We start from the raw sequence: 19,233 nt of genomic DNA on the forward strand, positions 1-19,233 counted from the left end.
TGCTCCCTCCATCACCACAGGCTCCTCTCACAGCCTGCCAGTGTATCCGCTTCTCCCAACAAGCTGCCAGAGCCTCCTTTTACCACAACAATCTCCCCTCCATGCTGTCAGTGTCCCGCCTCCGCCCCCACCCCAGGACAGTCAGATTCTCAGTGATGGAGGCTGTCAGAAGAAGCCCATAATGCAGGTTCTGAGGTGCTACCCTTAGGCAGGGCTGTGCAGGGGATCACCCACTTTTTAACTTATCAGGGCTCTCCCATTCAGGTCATCAAGGCAATTGCCTCCTTCCACCTGGGCAGCATATCAGAGCCCCTCCACCCACCAGAGCAATTTCCCTGTCGGACCCTTCTCCCTTCAGGTTCCCAGAAGACCTCCTCATCTCAAGCCCCCCATGCAGGGCATCAGAGCAACTCAAAACAGATGGTCAATTCCCTGCTTGCTGGGGCTGTCGAAGCCTTTCCTTACTGATTGTTAACCACTCCCCCTTTTCAGGCGATTAGCGCCCCCAGCCCTCTATCTCCAGCAAGCTGTCAGGACCACCCTTGTTCAGGGGGGCAGCGTCCATCTCTACAGGCTGTCAAAGTCCCCCGCCAGAATGCCCTCCTCCTTCTTTTCTCCCCCACAGGTTAAAGCTTGTTTTCCTCTCCAACATTTTTTAAAGGATTCATGATGAGCAGATGGTCTTGAAAACACAGCTCCTCTCCCACTCTCAGAGAGAACAAATCCATTCACCCTCTGCTAATTGGGCTGAGGTTTTGTTTTTGGGTTTTTTTTTCCCCAAGTTAATTAAAATCTATTTATTAAAACGGCTGAATTCTCCACCACCTGCACTGTGTATCTGTCTTATTCTGTGAGTTCTAAATGCATCCTTACTCTGAAGCTTTACGGACAGATTCAGAAGGGCTCTGGCTACAGGGCAGGATTGGGGAGTGAGAGTTAAAATGAGAGTAGACAGCTGTTTGGATCTGGATCCAGATTAGGTTCTGGATTTAAGGCTGGACCAGGGCTCAGTTTAGGGCTAGATGATGAAGAACAGCTAGGAAGGCTTCAGACTGACATGGTGGAATGGCTGTTCTCATGCCACTTCAATCATATCCAAATGGAGTCCATAAAACAGGCCCGCTTCTGGATTGCATATACAGGAAGAGCCCAAATTTAACCACTCTCCCACAATTTGGCGGGGGGGGTGTTGGACTTGAAGCTCCAGTTCAGGCCAATCTGTTGTTAAGATCCTATTTATTCTAAATGAATGTTTGGGTTCAGTGACAAAGGAAACTTCACAAAGTCATAGCTAATGCGTTGTCACAGTGTTTTCAGTTCCCACTGCTGCAGCAACTGCAACACAACAACTACTATGCAGCCTTAGCGAGGTATTTTTGTGCCTATCTTGCACTCATCACCATGGTATCTGTGCACCTCACCAGAGCTACATGAACCCTGCACACTTGCACAGAGCAGGCAGTCGAGCTGGTTGTATGTTTTCTGGCATCTCAGATTGATTCCAAGTAAGAATTAGGAATGAGGCTGAGTTGCCTGCTGGTCAGTCTTCTGCTTATAGAGGCCATAAACTGCACATTTCTGAGGCTCTACAGTTAGAATCAAGCCCTTGAACAAGGAATCTCTCAAAAGCCCGGGGGCTCCAGAAGTCGCTGGCCTGGCTTAGGATACATCTGGTTATGCAACAAGGGAGGATTCATACAACCCCATCGATAATATTTTTCATTGCAAGGAAGAGGTTGCTTGCTAAAAATAGGAAGCTGGCTTTGTGATACTGGTTTATGCCAGTGGTAGCATCCAAAGCCTGAGGACACAGAGAACTCTGTAAACACTTCTACTTGATTAACTGAATCCAAACTGTGTAGTCCCTGCAAGGGTTGAAAAAATGAGATCTAAAATTATAGGGTTTTTATTACATGGTGTATGCTGCGAAAGCAATTTAAATGTAGCGTATGTAGGCTATAAATAGATGCATTCCAAGGCTTTGTTTGTGTGTTTGGAAAGATGAATTGCAGCTAGATTTAAATTAATTAATACACAACTGACCAGTTTTCATTGCACAAACAGCAGCACGCAGTAAGGCATGCTTTCCCAGCAGGGCCCTGCTAGCATTCCTCCTGTAAGCACAGTAACAATATGTCTACACAGCAGCTGGGAGCTTGCTTTCCAGTGCAGGTAAACAGACACACGCTAGCTCTGCTTGACCTAGCATGCTAAAAACAGTAGTATGGCTATGGTGTCACAGGCAGTGGCTTGGGCTAGCCACCCCATTACATACCTTGGGGGTTGGGTGGGTTTGTATCACCACACGGCTATTTTTGCTATTTGAGAGACCATGGGTCTGTCTACCCACATTGGGAAGCAACATGTTCCCAGTTGATCAACTGACATGTCCTAAAGATACATGGGCCTCTCCTAGCAGAATTAAGCTGGGATGCTTAGGCTGAGGGACTAGATAGTCTAGTCATGTGGATGGAGGCAGCCAGCTCACATTCACCAATGAGGAACTCTCTAGTGACCATTTAGTATTTAGCACTGAATTGTCAGTGCTGGGGTGTGGTTTCTTCTAGTCCTAAAAAAAAGCCTGAAAAGAATCTTCATTTTCTTCTCCTTTTCCCTAAGCAGCCATGAGCCTAACCTGCCTCGATAGCCTAGATTGAGAAACACTGCTGAAGTCAATGAGGACAGCTCGTCAGCAGCTGTGAATTGGCATAACTCCTCTGACTTCAGTGCAGCTAGACCAGTCCACAGCAACTGAGGATCTGGCCCCACAAATCAATTAATTCAAGGGGGAGGAGGGCAGAAATCACCCAGGGACACCTTGATAGACCTCAGCCCACAAAACCGCATTCCCATAATTTATTTCTGCGACTGTGTATGCAAATTCCATTTGTCTGTTTTACGGCAGTAATTATAGGCAATGAAGGTGTTTCACAGTGGTAAGTATGGGTATTTTATCATGGCATCCATGCATTCAAATTTTGTCTGTGAATTTTCTGAAAATTTGTTAAGGGTGAAACTCAGTTTTTAAGATATGTAGTCGAGCAACTGTGATAAAGCATCCCTCTCTTCCCCTGAACCAACAAGAGACTTTTATACATTAAGCACAATATAACAGTTACGCAAGGACTAATAAATAGCCTCGATTTGATCCACATCTATACAGCCTACAAGGTGGCTATGCTGTGTATGTGTGTGTGTGCGCGCGTGCTCTGTGCCCTGTGGATTTCACAGACAGCCTGTAGAGAGGTATGCGTCCTGCTCCAAGCTAAGTGTAGGGGAAAAAAAGCCAAATTCTCATCTCTCTTTCAAGCCATCATGGGCAGGGCCTGAGCGCTTAGCACACAGTAGGGTAGACCAGAGGGTCAACCAGTTAGAGGCTGAGATTGTTCTTCATGCTCCCTGAAGGCTGCTAGCATCGCAGAAGTGACGTACAAGGTCCTGAGGGCTAGTTCCAAAGGCTGCAGGGGAGGGCCAGTGCCTGTGCTGCTGATGAAAGTTGTCAATCATCAGCTTCCCAGCTACGCCATAGGTGAGCATTTCTTTCCATTACCAGGCAGAGCAGGAAAACTGAGAGGGGAAAACAGGGCTTCAAATAATGAGCAGAAAAGAAAAAGAGTTGAGAACATCAACATTACAAGGAAGAACACTTTAGCGTGGGCAGAAGCACATTATCCCCCACATGACCAAGAGGACCACCAAATAAAACATTACCAAAGGCTGGGGGAAGATGCTTAACTTTGGGAAATCATTCCCCTATGTCCCCAGCCCCAGCCCACCCCCTGACACAATTCCATGCTATTATTGCCAGGCAGAGAATCTCCTTTACTTGGTGAGCATTCAGCAACCAAGGCCTTTTCTGACTGACACCGCTGTGCTCTAATTAGAGACTGATAATCTGATTGGCGCTCTGGGCGACCAAAAGATCAGAGAAAGAAAAGCAAGTGAAATGTCGTCCTTTTCATCAGGCTCATTTTTGATGCCTTCTGTCGCTGAGAAAAAAAAAGTCTGATTCAGTCCCAGATTTGATTTTTCCCAGGAGGTTTTCTCATCAAGCTGTTCTAGCTTTGAAAACAGTACGTTAGTTGCATGCATCATTTTTTTATGCCAGTCTTTGGGTTCAATAATGCAATATTAAGCTGAAGCACCTATTGTATATCACATAATTAAGGACATTGAGTCTTACATTAGAGGATCCATCAATAACAAGAAATAAAGGAAATTTAAAAGGATACTGTTATCAATTATATTTTTCTTATTATATTTTTCCTTCCTTTTGGAAACTGCTCAACTGGCATCCTAGGGAATCCAGGGTGCAAATGTCTAGAATTCTACTGAGCCAAAGTCTTTGTTTATGGAACGGGCAATGACAATTCAAGCTTCTTTTAGACCAACGAGCTAGATTTCTCTTGTGCCAACTGTTCTGCCGCTGGCTTAGGGTCTTCATGGAGCCTATACCAGTGGAGGATTTTAATGGTGAGGTGGAGCTCTGACACACTCCCTTCTGCCTTTCACAAGTGCGACATTAGAGGGGAGGACAGAGTTTTAGTGAACTACTGCCACAAAAGCAGCAGAGAAAGCCCCAAACACTGTGTTCTTGTGGTTACCACTAAAATTGGGACCACTATTTCATCTTGTTTCAGCTTGGTTGATAAATTAAAAAGAAAGGCAGAGGATATAAATTTTCATCAGAATATAACTTGCGGGTCTACATTAGCACCTATATGTTTCCTATTACTGTAGTCACAGTCATAATTAGGCTCAGAAGGATTAGATTTTTTATCAGTAAATGATAATAAATGTCAATTTCATCACACACACACAAACCTATGAAGAAGTATTTCCATTAATAATAATTAAAATGTACAGAAAGGCAAAGTAAGAAAAATACTGCTTGAGAATTCAGAGTTTGATTTAAGGATATTTATTTTTGGCATGTGATGTTGACAATTTGTATTTTAACAGTTATAAAGCGCTAACTTTTTGAATCTCAGTGTTACTGTCATTAAATAATTATTGTCTGGCCATCCCTATTTTCTGACCCCCGCCCGTAACTTCCCACTACTGCGTACATTTAAAATGGATAAAAACTGAAAAAACGCTTAAAAATAAACGTCATCTGTTGAAATTATTATTATTTTATTTTATTTAATTCTGCCCAGCCTCGTTGTTATGTATGCCTTTAATGAGTCATAGGAAGACTAACTGACATGCCCATGGTCACACAGGAAGTCTGTGGCAGAGCAAGAAAGTGAACACACACCTCCTATGTCCCAGGCCAGTATCCAAACCAGTGGTCTATCCTTCCCCCAAACTACCTTAATCGTGTCTCTGTAAATAATGGGACCAGTCCTAAATGGGGGTTTGCTTTTATGCAAAACAACTAACCTTGTGGGAATGATCTCTTCACAACATTGCCCAGGAGCCACAGAAATCCATGAATACATTATAAAAGGGCATGAGTGCAAGAGTTGGCCACAGAGGTGAAGGCTGTTCAGGATGGGATTTGCCTGGCCAGTTATGAGTCTGAGTCAGATTAATCTTTGCATTTTGCTGTGAACTGGTTCCAAGAAACTTTTTCATGTCAATTTTGCCTACCCACTTTTGAATGTCACCAGTTGGGTCTGAGGGTATTTAACTACAGGTAAAGGGACGATATTAAGCAAAAGGAAATTTAGATCGAACATCAGGAAACATTTCATAACTGTGAAAGCTATCAGGCTGTGAACCAGTCTCGAAGGGAAGTGGTGGAAGCCCTATATTCTTAGTCATTAATAACTGAACTGGACAAAGCATTAGAGATTTCAACATAGGCAGGAACAGCATTTTTTAGGTTTATTTATATTTTTGGAATTCAGGTTACAGAAAATCAGGTGTTATTCTGCCATAGTCAGATCCAGAGGCCCACAATTAAAAACAGATTCTTGTCAGCTATATCAGCATATATCTGGCATTACCTCATTAAAGTGATTGGAATTACTCCTGATTTACACTATTAGTAGGCAAGATCAGAATCTGGCCCCACAGTCCTTTGTCAGGTGACGTTCCCATTGACACTAGTTTCCAGAACTTCATGTGCTGGACACTAGAGCATGGTTATCAACTGTTTTCAGCAAAGTAGAGCCCTCCTTCTCAGAATCCCTTCCCAACCTCAGTCATTATTACATCACATATAGCACACGCACACATGCAGTGTTGTAGGAGCCCTGTGCTACAGCTGAATAGAAAGGCTGAGTAAGGCTTGGGTGAACCATCTGATGAAAAAAATCAGGCCCTGTTCAATCAAGGGGCATTTGCATTTTTCAGATGTTGACTCTAAAGTTAACCTTCAACTCTGGTCATCTAGAGCATCCTGAGGGCTAAATTCACTGCTGACATAGACAGATGCAGCTCCATTGACTTCCACAGAACTGCAGCTACTTAAATCTGCTTTGAACTGGGCCCTGAATGTTTCTTATTTTAGGCTCAGCAGCATGCATCTATTCCTAATACACCCTTCCTTTGTGGGTCCTAGGAGTATATGAATATTGAAGTAACTAAGATCTAGATTCACATGAGGGACTTAGCTGTTGCAACATTTAGCACTGTAATGCTTATATTTTAAATGCCTTTCTGCCTAGTAAAATTCACAGCCCCAAGTTAGGCGCCCAGGCTTCCCACCAATGCATGGAAAGAATTAGGCACCTAGAAAAGAGATTCACAGAAACCATCACACTCAGGAGGAAGCTGTCTAAGCTCACCAGTAGGAAATGTCAAGGAGAGGCATGGGGCCTACGCTCTGCCCCTGATAGGGAATTTGGTGCTTAACTCTGTACTGGGTGGAGGTGCCTATTTCCACCCATGACTCTCAGCCACGAAACCTCTCTTGGAGTTAGGCACCTAAGTCAGGTCAGCCCTTTCTCATGAAAAACTGAGGAGGAGATGGTGCCAGGGCCCCCTTCTAACCTCCCCGTGAATGCTTTAACCACTGCACTACTGGGTATTCTAAGGTGCATCTCTCTCGGTCTCTCTTGTTGATGCTGTTCCACTGTATATGAATACTTAAATAATCATTGGGGCAGAGCCAGCGAGAATAGCTCCATAGCTCAGTGCTTAAGGTACTCCCTGGAAGGTACGATACCTGGGTGTAAATCCCTAATCTAATCCAGGCAGTGTAGAGACTTGGATCTTCCACAACCTGGGTGAGTGCTTTAACCACTGGGATAAATGAGGGGTGGGGGAGGGACACACCACCAGGACCATGATGATGAATGAGATGTGCTCTGAGCATGCCTGTTGGACCATGGTCTGCAGGTGAGATATGCAGGGGAACACCCACTCTGAATTCCACCAGGGTGTAGAGGTGAGTTAAGCGCTGACCAGTTTGGTGGTGTCAGGACATAGGCGGTTTTGCACGTTCCTACCAGCAAAAAATGAGGGGACTTTATTGGCAGAATCTTATGCACCAAGGGACTGTAGGCACCTACAGGGTTAGACAACAGCTGAGTGATGGTTTTTTGAATGCCAGTTGCACCTAAATGTTGGACTTAGATGCTTAAAAGGAACAACTAGGCACCTAAATCACCTTTTCAAACATTAGCTAGTTAAGGAAGGTATCACTATCCCTATTTCACACACCGACAAACTGGGGAATAGAGAAGTTCAATGGTTTGACCAAGACCACAGAGGAAGACCGTGCCCTGGTCTACACTTACCTGGAGATTCGGCGATAGTCGATGGGAGTTACACAAGCTACGGGAGTAACTCCCGTTGACTGCTGTGCTTCCGTTCTGCGTGCCATTTTCACTGTACCACGCTGACAGGAACTGCGTTCCCGTCGACGCAGCGCTATGCCACTTGAGGGGGTGGTTTACAAGCATCGACTTCCTGATCGATTCAGCGGGTCTACACTGACCGCTCAATCGATCCAGAAAGATTGATCTGCAGTATAGACATGTCCCTGTGTCACAGCCAGGAGCAGAAGTTAAGAGTTCCCTTCTCTTAATCATCTTCTCACACTGCTAAAACCTAGCTTCTCTCTGCAAGTGGTTTGAAATCTGGCTGACAATGGGTTCACCTCCATCACGTACTCCATCTGGACTTCAGAGCAGAGAAAATTAACCTACTGGCTTTCCTCCTGGTTCATATTTTCTTGTACGCTTTTGACACCAGGCCTGTCTCAAAGACTGTCTTGCCATATATTGATCTTATATTATTACTTATTTGTAGAGGCCCCTTCTGAAATCAGAGAGCCAGTGTGCTATGCACGATACAAATATATAGTGAGAGAGAGTCCATGCCCTGAAGAGCTTACAATCTAATTAGACAAGAAATAGAGGCACACAGAGATGAAGTGATCTGCATAAGGTCAAATAGCAGGTCAGTGGTAGAGCCAGCAACAGAATTTAAATATTCTGACTTACTGTCCAATGCCCAATCCACTAGACTGCAACTACCTTTCAGCTACAATAACTTGATGCATTTCAAAGCCAAATGGCAAGAGAGCCATCTTCTTTGACTGGCCGGTATATCTGCCATTAGAGCATTTCGACGAATTATGGGGGTGGGAGGAGGAGGAGATGACAGTGGCTAAATAAGAATGAATTTATCGGCAATGCTAATGATGGTGGAATGGAAACTGCTATTCCATCATTCCTAGGTGCAGGTCACCTCGGCTTTCCATTCACACATGAACATTCAGTCTCTTGAAACTGGTCTATTCTTAATCTAGGGTTATTTAAATTAAGGTTTTGGCATTTCTTATAAATGAGTCACAGTAGCTCATCACATATAATATATTTATGGCTGAAGACATATCTGATGACCTTGCATCCCCTCCCCCGATAACTGCCTTCTAATGCAATAACAAGCCTGCATGTCAATATCAGAGAGAGATTTCTTTTAAATAAATAACAATGAATCAATCAATAAAGCCATGAAGCAAATCACCTGCATTCTCTGCTTTAACTGCTAGTCAAAATTTAAGAATCAACTATAATAGCATCATTTCCATTTATACTCTTTATCTACAGAGTTATGGCCTAATCCTACCCTCATTTACACCAATGCAACCTCAGCAAAGTCAATGGGGAAGCTGAGTATAGGGGTTGGCCCTAAATTTCTCCCTCTCCCTCCTAGTCCCCGATCCTCCTAGGTTTTGTCTGGACAAACTATGAAGGATGGAGTCTTCTGTCCCTTACACCAGTTCACCCCAGCATAATTCCAATGATTTCAATGGAGTTTCTCCTAATTTAAACTGATTTTAGAGAAAAGAGAATCCAGGACTGGTTACATCAACGTGAGAGTGCTCTTGCTAAAAATGTGTCATAATGACTCCATATAGGGTGGGTTTTACGAAAGCAATCATCTTTGGCCTAGTTCAACAATCCCATCTACAAACTACAAACACAGACTTTGATATTCATATAAAAAACAAACAGAAACAAAGAATATTAAAAAACTCCCAGATGAACATGTAGCAAACCACAGTAACCTGCAAGATCTGGTGATGCAGCTTCCCTTCCCCAGCCCATCCCCCTGTGATCATTCGCTATGCTGTGACCACAATTAGGTCCCACTTCAGGAAGGTACATATTCATTGTCTAAGTATTTGAGTAGCTCCATTGACTTGCATCCCACAAAGTGGGTTTCTGCCCACGAAAGCTGATGCCCAAATAAATTTGTTAGTCTCTAAGGTGCCACAGGATTCTCGCTGTTTTGCTAAAAATAGACTACCATGGCTACCCCTCTGGAATTCATTGACTTCAGTTCAGCCTGCATGATTCTGTACTGAATTGGGGCCTTAGACTGTAACATCTCTGAGACATGGACTATTTCTATTATTATTTATATTCAATGTCCATATAGCACCATTCCCACTTATGGGATTACCCCAATGTCCTGCAGTCTACTCCCAAACATAGTTGTCCTGTACAAAAGGCATGAGGTGAGCCATGTGCTCTAAAGCATTCTGGAGGCCAGATGGAATTTACACATACATCCTCCATAGACACCCTTTATAGAGATGGTTCATTTACTAGCTACTAGCACCTACGCATGACATGTCAGTGTTATCTGCAACCCAAGTCTGATATGATTCAGTTAACTTCTGCCTCTTGTGCTGGAATCTACTGGAGCCCATCACTGCAAAATGCATACTGTACCTCCCAATCCAGGACTGAGGCCTGCCACTGAGCTATCTTGTCAATATTCTCCAGTCTCCGTTTCCGCTCATTGATCTGTTGAGTCACGTTCCTCATGACCGCGAGTGCAGCAGCCACATATCTGTAGTCACTAGAAAACACAAAAGGGAGCCCATGGAACTACATCTGACACATAATGGAAATGTACCAGGGTTCATCATCATTAATAGTGTTATTGCAGTGCGCTGTTAGAAAAGGGAACTAACAGGAGTTTGCCACTTGTTATTATTTCTGACATGTCTCCTCCTCTGCTGGTTGCTTTTTGCCCTGTCAAACCCCCACCCCAAAAAACCCCAACAAAAAACACATTAGCTTCTTTCAAACTGAGAGAGTCTGAAAGTCTAATAAAATTAATGGGCCAACACCTCTGCTGCTGTACATCCATATAGTTCCATTGACTTAAATGGAGCTACACTGAACTACAGCAGCTGTGCATCTTGCTCGTTAAAAAATGTTAGACTGCTCAGCCCATCCCCGGGCTGCCTGAACATCCCAACCCTATTATTCTGCAGGCAGATGATGGGAGACCTCCTGCAGTGGAGACTTGGGTTGTTCCAGTTTTAAAATGAAAGTTGGAAAATATTTTTAATGTTGCCATTCCTTTATAAAATTAGTCTCCTTATTACAGTGATTTATAATAAATGTATATGATGCCCAGACTGAACTTCTGGATGTGTTATTCTCAAGAGAACTGGTCAGTTTCATAGTCATATTATGTATGTGAGCAATTCCCTCTCTGTGTACATATGTACATCTATCTATCTACCTACCTATATTTGAGGATAAACACACACACATTTTATAATCCCAAATAAGACTTGCTCAGGCCTCCTCCAATCATCCTGGTGTTTCTGCCAGAAGCAAAGTCAGGGCAAAGTATTTCTGGATTGTTACCATCTCCTTCCATGGCCTGTTTTTGCAAGGCTTGGCTTCAGGCTTCTCTGGCCCTAGCGTCTGCCTATGTTTGCCTTTGAATAATGGAAGGAGGGAGGTATTCCCTGGGTCCCTGGAACAATCATGTGTCACTATAAAACTTCAGTCTATAAAGCATTATACCAGGTGTGAATACATAAGTAATGGCCTTGGCCAGCAAAGAATACACAATGAGTCATCGATCTTACAGCCCTTAAGGCATAAGTCAGGAGCCTCATCAGTTCAGCTGTGATAGGTTCCTCTCTGGCCAGAAAGGGAATTCCTGGGCTGCAGCTGGGAGCCTCCCAGCTCCGGTAATGAGACCCAGGCTATGTCTTCACTGACGGCACTGCTGTCAGATCGATTTCTCTGGATCGACAGAGCGGTCAGTGAAGACCCGCTCAGTCGATCCAGAAATCGATATATTAAGACCACCGCCTCAAATAGTGTAGTGCTGTGTCGACGGGAACAGTGTTCCCGTCGGCGCAGTGCAGTGAAGATGGCGCGCAGAAGAGAAGCAGAGAAGTCGACGGGAGTTACGCACATTTTTTGCGTAGCTTGCGTAACTCTGGTTGACTGCCGCCAAATCTCGGAGGTAAGTGAAGACAAGCCCTCGGGCTTGTGGGGCTAAAAAATAGCAGCGTGGATGTTGTGGTTCAGGCTGGAGTTCGGACTTTCAAACCTAGGGAGCTGGGTGGGCTTGACAGCCCAAGCTCCAGCCCAAGCCACAACAGCCACACTGCTATTTTTCGTGAGCTAGCTCAAGCCCCACTAGTGCGAATCTTTCTGCCTGGGCTCACAGGCTGGCGTTCAGCTGCTGTGTAGACATACCCAAAGTGGCTCAAGGATGTCACCCGGCATTTGTCTCACGGCATTCATTCACTCTCACTGTGGATGCCTCCTGTGTTATGGGAGCAAAGCAAAGCAATGCTTTTTGCTTCCTGGATGCATGGGTGTGAGTGTAATAACACAACGAAAATAGCCTCCCATCAGGGCCAGCAAGGATGATGAGCAGTCATTTCAAAAAATGACGCTGAAATCAATGCTATTGATTTCCACCTTGTGCCTTATTTTCCATTCCAGGAGACCTTAATGTTCATTTCTATTGGAAAGACAAACTCGGCCAGCTGCTATAATGTTGCCATAATTTATGATTAACTTAGGGGTTGATATTGACTACTAACTAATGAGAAAAATGGAGATCTCATGCAGCTGCTGAGGAAATGGCTCTGTTGGTTACTGCTCACGATTCTGCAAGTGACATTTAGAAAAGGGAATTAACCCTTTGTATCTGAGTAGCTGTTTATAGCCTGATTCTCTGGAATATACAGAAAATACCTCTCAGGAGCGGAGTTGCTCATTATAGACCCACGTTGACTTCAGACTCCCACATGCATCTGGTATTATCCCGCTGCTCATTATGTCAAAAAACAGCATATCATTTTGAGTCAAGGCCTCTGCAATTTTTGTAATATCCTGCACTTGAAATCTTTGTCATAGAATGTTTTCCAAAATTTGGGGACTTGTAAGTTTACAGCTATGGATACTTCAGTATTGGATATTGAAAACAACCAATGCACTTCTCTACGTATTTCACAGCTTCCTTCCTCTACCATGACTTTGGAGCCAGAAACCCCATAAGTGCCCTCCAAATGGGATAGAAATTGGGACAATATTAAAATAAAATATACAGTATATTTTTATAATAAAATATATTTTTATTATTTTAATATCATTTCAGGTCTTGATGTCCTTACTCAGTTTTTATTCAGTTCTTAGGAAAACCCCCCACTAAATTATAAAAAAAACTACTGCTTTCAAAACTTCCCAGTCACGGAGTAAATAGTGAGTAAAGGACTTCAGGAATTGGCTCTTAATTTATAGTCTAAGGATGACGGCTGGAGAAGACACCTTCTGGGAGGGGAATGTGTGTGAGGTAGACAGTGGAAAGTCTGTCTAGCCAATGCCGTTGAGGGCTTGTGTGTGTATGTGTTGCATACTGGAGAAACCCTGATGAAATGGCAGCACGATTAAGGGATCTGGCTAATGCAAACAGGCTCAAGTCTACACTTCAGGCAATTGTTCTCATGCAAGAGGTGAGTGAGTGAAAGGGTGGCTAATTTCAGTTCAAAGATTAGAACAGCTCTCCCTCATCCCAACACACACACATACACTTAACTCTGCCTCTGATCTCCTGCAGGGGGCATTTGAGACTAGTCTCGCAACAGTGTGATATCCCATAGCACAGAAAATTAACTGATTAAATTGAGTTGGCAGCATTCCTGATGAGCCCACAAGAGACACACCTGAAGGGTCAGGCCCTAGTAATTACCTGCCTAACAATGAAAGGAAGTTACACTTTTATAAAACCTATGAAAACTATTCCTAATGTCCAGGGAAAACTCTGGATGCCTTTGAGTCCAAATCAACTTATTCCACCAAATCTTATTTGCACTAAAACTCCTAATCAAGTGACCCTGCAATGCCAGTTGCTCACGAGGCAATGTTGCACTTCTGACCTTCAGAAATTTAATGAATATTAAACTGATGTCAATTTTGGTGTGATGAACAGATGTGCCTTTGTGAGAAATTCAGATGAACTGGCCCAGAGACAATGAACAATGAACAGAGCCAAGATTTTAAAACGCCCCCAGCCTGCCTCCATGTGGAGTGGGCTGGTGCCAATGAAGCTGGGCTTTATGCTGGTAACGCTAATTCACTAATTCTAATGTTCCATTTGAAAAGGAACCAGCATGTACATTTTTCCTTTCATGCATTAATGAAGCAAGAATCACTGACTGAACTTTCTGGGCTCCCAGCCCATGTCTGCGGCTGAGCTGACAAAGAACCTAGAAGAAAAATGGCAGAAGAAAGCATTTGGCTGGTGGATTAATATTAGGATAGCATTCAAAATAAAATTAAGGCCGATAAATTGCTCATCAGTTATATTTGGGATGCAATGACTTCCTCCAGAATGCAAGCATGGGCTCTTGCCAAAATGTCATGTACTAACTTGGGCTCGGATAATCAGGAATTTGGATGCAGGCCCATTGTACTGGACCTATATATAGTAGATCAATAGCTATACAATAAGAGAATGATTTCAGCTAATCAGAGGGGGGGAAATCTAATGGTATCCACTCACAAATGATACTAAAATCCTTTCTTATATAGGGGCAGATTATGAACCCCTTGCTCATTCTGAGTAATACTTTTTTTAGTCACGTTGATTGGAATGGCACTTCTTGTGTAGTAAGGTACTACTCAGAGTAAAAGACTCACAATCTGGCCCATGATGGGCCTTATTTTATGAGCATCAATCCACCAGGTAATTTTTTTCCCTTCAGTTTTGCTCCCACAATCAAATTGGGATTAAATCCATTGGGGTATAAATAATAGCTTTAGGACATCTAACACCCCGATTTCTGGGCACACCGAATGTTAGATATTAGGCATTTTAGCAATGTTAGATATATTAGATATTTAAAAAATTTAGATGGCCAGCCTGCAGCTGGTTATCTAAATTCTATCTTTGGACCTGGAACGGATTGCATCTCCAACTGTAATCACATCACCCTTTTTCTGCGTATTCCAATCCCTCAATAATTATTCACTTTTCCATCTGCTTCTCAGGCAATTATTAACCTAAGCACTAACCCCACAGTGATGTTAATGGAAAGTCTGACAATGCAGCAGCAGAGAAACTTCAAACTCCAAAAAGAAAAGACAACCTGGGTTCTCTACACAGGTCTGATGCAGACACAGTGAGACCTCTGGTGAGTCACTTAATCCCTCTGTGCCCCCTATTTGAGACACTTAAATTGCCTCATAGGGGAGATGTGAGTCCTAACTGATTAATATCTCAGAAGTGCTTTAAGACTGTTGAATAGGAGCCACTAGACAATAGCCAGGTATTTTTATCACCAACAAAGTGTTTGGATGCCTTTTCAAAGCAAACTGAACCAACAAACTTTTTCAGGGTCATCCATATTGATAGCAATACTTAATGCTAACAAAGAGGAATTAGGGCTTTGCTCTTGTCATGGCCACTGTTCAGATGTGAATTTCACACGTATAGTGTTTTACACCTTCAAAAGGCCTTCCTTATACTAATGCGAGGTAGGAAAGTAGTGTCCCCATTTGACAAATAGGGAAAGAGAGACACAAAGCAGCTAAGTGAACTATCCAAAAAACAGTCCTCTTCTCAGATCACTGACACTGTGCTGACTCCCAGCATTGCTAACACTCAGCTGTGTATTTGCGGTATTTAAATACCTAAAAGGTTGCTATCAAAAATACTTTTTAAAATTCTCTACCAAGTAATGCACTACCCCATAAAACTAACGCACCTCTGATGAACTTGGGTACTTATACTGAGATCAAAACCTGATTCCAGGTATCACCAGTGTAAATCCAAAGTAACTTCAGTGGTGTTGCTCCAGATTTACATCAGTATAAAAGATATTAGACTCTGTCTTAGTGACTGTAGCGTAATTACAGGAATGCATTGATTCCCTCAGAACATCACAACATCCATGATCTATCTGATTATATAATCACACAGTAATTGTAAAAGCCCTCCGTGTTAGGAATGTTTTAAACTATGTTGAACTCAAAAATGTAATTTGCCCTCGGTGTGATCACACTCTACATAACCTCTTTGCTATTTGAGGAATCATAGATTCCTCCTCCTTGAGGCTGCCTTTCCCTACATTCTATGAAAATCATAAGCCTGTATTTACATCACAAAACAGCAAATGGACACCACAATGGTTTGGGACTGGAAAAGAGAATAAACGGCAAGATTCGGACCCGGAGTTGGGTTTCAAATGCCCCTGAACTCAGGGGGTTCAGACTCAGGGTTTTGATTTGACCCCATGATAAAGGTAGGGAGAAAACTTGGATTCAGGTCCAGGATTGGGTTTCAAACGTCCAACTTTACAGAAATGTTTATATCCGGGGTTTAGTTCAAGTTAATATCTATTAGACATTGGTGAACCAGGGCCGATCAAATAAACACCACTTGTCACCCCTTTGTCCACATCCAGAACCAAATCACAAATCAAACCCTTTTAGAAATTTCTGAAATGTCTAGCTGTGGTTCTGAGCGCCCTGGGCTCTCTGCCTCCCCAGCATCTGGAGCTGGGGAGAAGGTGGGGGAGGCTGAGAGCTGGGGAAGCAGAGAATCAGGGTGTTCAGCCTTAGCGCAGGCAGAAAGTGAAGCTGACAAGAGTCGGCCAGGCAGACTGCCACCATTTCAATTTTCCCAGAGAAAATGTCAATTTTGTGAAAATGGCCTTTTTCCATCAGAAAATCATTCTGATGGAAAATTCCTGACCAGCTCTAGTTCAGAGAAGTATACTGTGTGCTTCACAGATCCAAACCCAGATTCCAGAATCAGTGACAGACAGCCTCCGACAATCAGATCAGGAGTTGAATTTTCCCCAAATGTAGGGAGTTCAGAGTCAAGTCACTGGTCTGCCCCATTTCTATCCAATCATTAGAGGTGCTCTCATTCCCAGCTGTGATGAGTTCACAGTGAGGAGAGGTAAACAAATCTTTTTGGCTAATGTATTTTAACCGAGTACATGAATCAATAATTCATCTAGAATACCAGGTATCTTCAAGAAGTACAGCTAAATATCATTACTTCAGGTCTCTGACTACAATGGAGTTCAATTTGGTTCCACTGGGAATACTGCTTCAGGCAGACTTTCTATCTAGTTTGCTGAACCCCTGCCCTGCCTTAACTTTAACAAGTTATCATAAAGTGAATCAGCTGGGTGCAAGAAGAGGTAAGAGAGAAAACCCTTTGTTATTTAGTGTGTGTAGATGCAATGTAAAGAAAGAGGCTATCAAAAGTCCTCAATTAGTAAAAGCCATCAAAAACACAAATAGAGTAAAAAAGGGCATCTCGTTACCTGTGATCTTGTGCAGTATACTTCAGGAGTTCTGCCAGTTGCAAGGGGTATTTGCAGATCTTCTGCACTGGTGTCAGTAGGAAACCGTCTATGGCAATGTCAATCATCTGCTGCAACAAACGGCATGCTTCGAAGAAATGCTGGTACCTGCCATCTTTCATCAGCTTGGACAGCTCCATACATGCGTCCAAGTGATTGTTACAGTACTCCGAATAGATCCAGAATCCGTCTTGCTGTGAGAGGTGAGAGTGGTGGAGTGAACACAGAGAGAAGTGAGGAGAGAGCATCAGACAAGTGCTGGGAACACTAAACTGCTGGTCAGACTAACAAGAATAAATTACAACAAATAAAAGAAAAATACCCCAGCAGCAGCAGAGAGGTCTGGTGTCGGATTATGGGCACGCAGGCCTTGTCCTGTTCTCTTTGTAGCACTCAATTAGCATGGTGTCTCCTTGGGGAATCCTTTACACTGACACACTGTTGCAGGTACATTTGAGATACAACAATGTAGTAAAATGATCCCTTAAGAGAGCCATGTGGGAGCTTTCTGTTTCCTATCAAGCAGTGAGGTTTTCTTTCTTTAAAGTGGCAAAGGTGAAGCTGAGTCACAGCTCTTGTCTTTGGCAGCATGCAGTAAAATAATGGTATGTGCAGAGTGACTTCCATCAGACAAGCCCCAAAGTGTTTGACAAATCTTTATGAGTTAAGCCTCACTCCACCCATAGGTTTGAATATCCCAGCTAAATTTACCAGTGGTGAAACTCAGACATGAAGGGGTGAAGGGACTTGCCCACAGTCACACATCAAGATAGTGCCAGAAGTAGAAACAAACCACACCTTGATCATAAGACCATTCCTTTCTCCTTTTGCAGTAGTCCATCAAATCTGTTAGTATTTATTTGTATTACATTGCCTAGAGGGCGACCTAGACACTATCAGGATCCCATTGCACTGGACATTGTATAAACACATATTAAGAGGAGCAGTCCTGCCCTACAGGCTATACAGACAAGAGGTAGAAGAAAAGGATACATGCAAGAAGAACACTGGAAACTGAGACACAGAGAGATTAAAGAATGCCCAATATCACAGAGACAGGAACTGAACCCATGTACATGAGTCACAGTCCCACATCTCAGCCACAAGACCAGCCTTTGATATGCTGTATGCAAGCTGTGGTTGCTATCTAACAATGCAAAAACTGGAGACCCTCAGCCCTTAAACACACTTGATCAATAGTGCAATGCTTATTACATAATCGTATAGGACTAGAAAAGGTGTTCCCTTCAGGCAACGTCATTCAGATCCCTGTATGTGATCAGTTTGCACCCTCTGCCTTTTGTACTAGCTGTGTTGCTCCAGTTTTACTTCCTTGAACACAACAGGCTTCCTGGATAGAACAAGAACCTGGGAATCAGGAAATATGGCCCCAGAACTGTTGTGAAGGCACAGAGACTCCAGACAGACAGCCCTGTGCTTTCAGGGGCTCGAGGGATATGGGAGTTCAGGGGAGTCAAACACCTTGCTAGGTCCCAGGTTGGAGGCAATCCCCTCCCTTGTTAGAATAATCTGGGGGAAACCCTTCAAGAAGAGCCTCACAGTTCCCCTCCTTCAAGCTCTCCCACCTGTCTGCAGGAGGGGTAGTCCCCCACCATGAGGATATAGCCCATAGTGAAACTCTCCCATGACTTCATATGAGTTTTCCAGTCAGTTTTCCCCTCCTCAGATGTCTAACATGCCCATCAAGGTAGTGTCTCGGCACCATTCTTAAAGATATAAAGAGGAATGTTTTTATTACAATGCCATCCATCAAAAAAGAAAGATGTGCTTTACTGAAAAGGCCAGCGGCAATTAGTAGACACTGTAAGTGGTTTTAATGACGTCCCACTGAAATGTCATTAATGTCCACAATGAGATTTTCTAATAAAACTGAGGTGTTGCTGATGTGAAACATAGAGTTGTGCCTGGGCTGAGCTAAGTAATGAAGTTACACATAAAAGGATCCACACCCTGGATCGGAGCACCTCTTACATAAGCTCTGATATAGCACTTCATTCTCCCTACAGGAAAGCCTAAAAAGCAGAACTGTAATTTTCTTGACATTTCCTGGCATATTTACAACACTGGCCAATTTATCAGCTCCCTTAATATACGACTTATGTAACAGGCGAGATGGGGTGGGCCAAAGCCTCCTGTACTATAAAAAGTCCTATTCACTGTGA

The 19,233-nt window shown here is 43.3% G+C and overlaps 1 protein-coding gene across 7 annotated transcripts in view; it reads right to left on the minus strand.

The window, feature by feature from the left end:
• The window catches only part of ARHGEF9 (Cdc42 guanine nucleotide exchange factor 9), a 249,961-nt gene that overhangs the window by 35,068 nt on the left and 195,660 nt on the right, over window positions 1-19,233 (minus strand). For all 7 annotated transcript variants that reach the window (XM_067548283.1, XM_067548282.1, XM_067548285.1 and 4 more), the window contains 2 exons: window positions 17,012-17,244; window positions 10,140-10,269 (listed from right to left, as the gene is read on the minus strand). In XM_067548283.1, the coding sequence (XP_067404384.1) occupies window positions 10,140-10,269; window positions 17,012-17,244 (363 nt within the window). The remainder of the gene's footprint in view (window positions 1-10,139; window positions 10,270-17,011; window positions 17,245-19,233) is intronic.

Source organism: Emydura macquarii, unplaced genomic scaffold (genome assembly GCF_026122565.2).
Source record: "Emydura macquarii macquarii isolate MOO-44397 ecotype Brisbane River unplaced genomic scaffold, CSIRO-AGI_Emac_v2 contig_1253, whole genome shotgun sequence".
Classification (NCBI taxonomy): domain Eukaryota; kingdom Metazoa; phylum Chordata; order Testudines; family Chelidae; genus Emydura; species Emydura macquarii.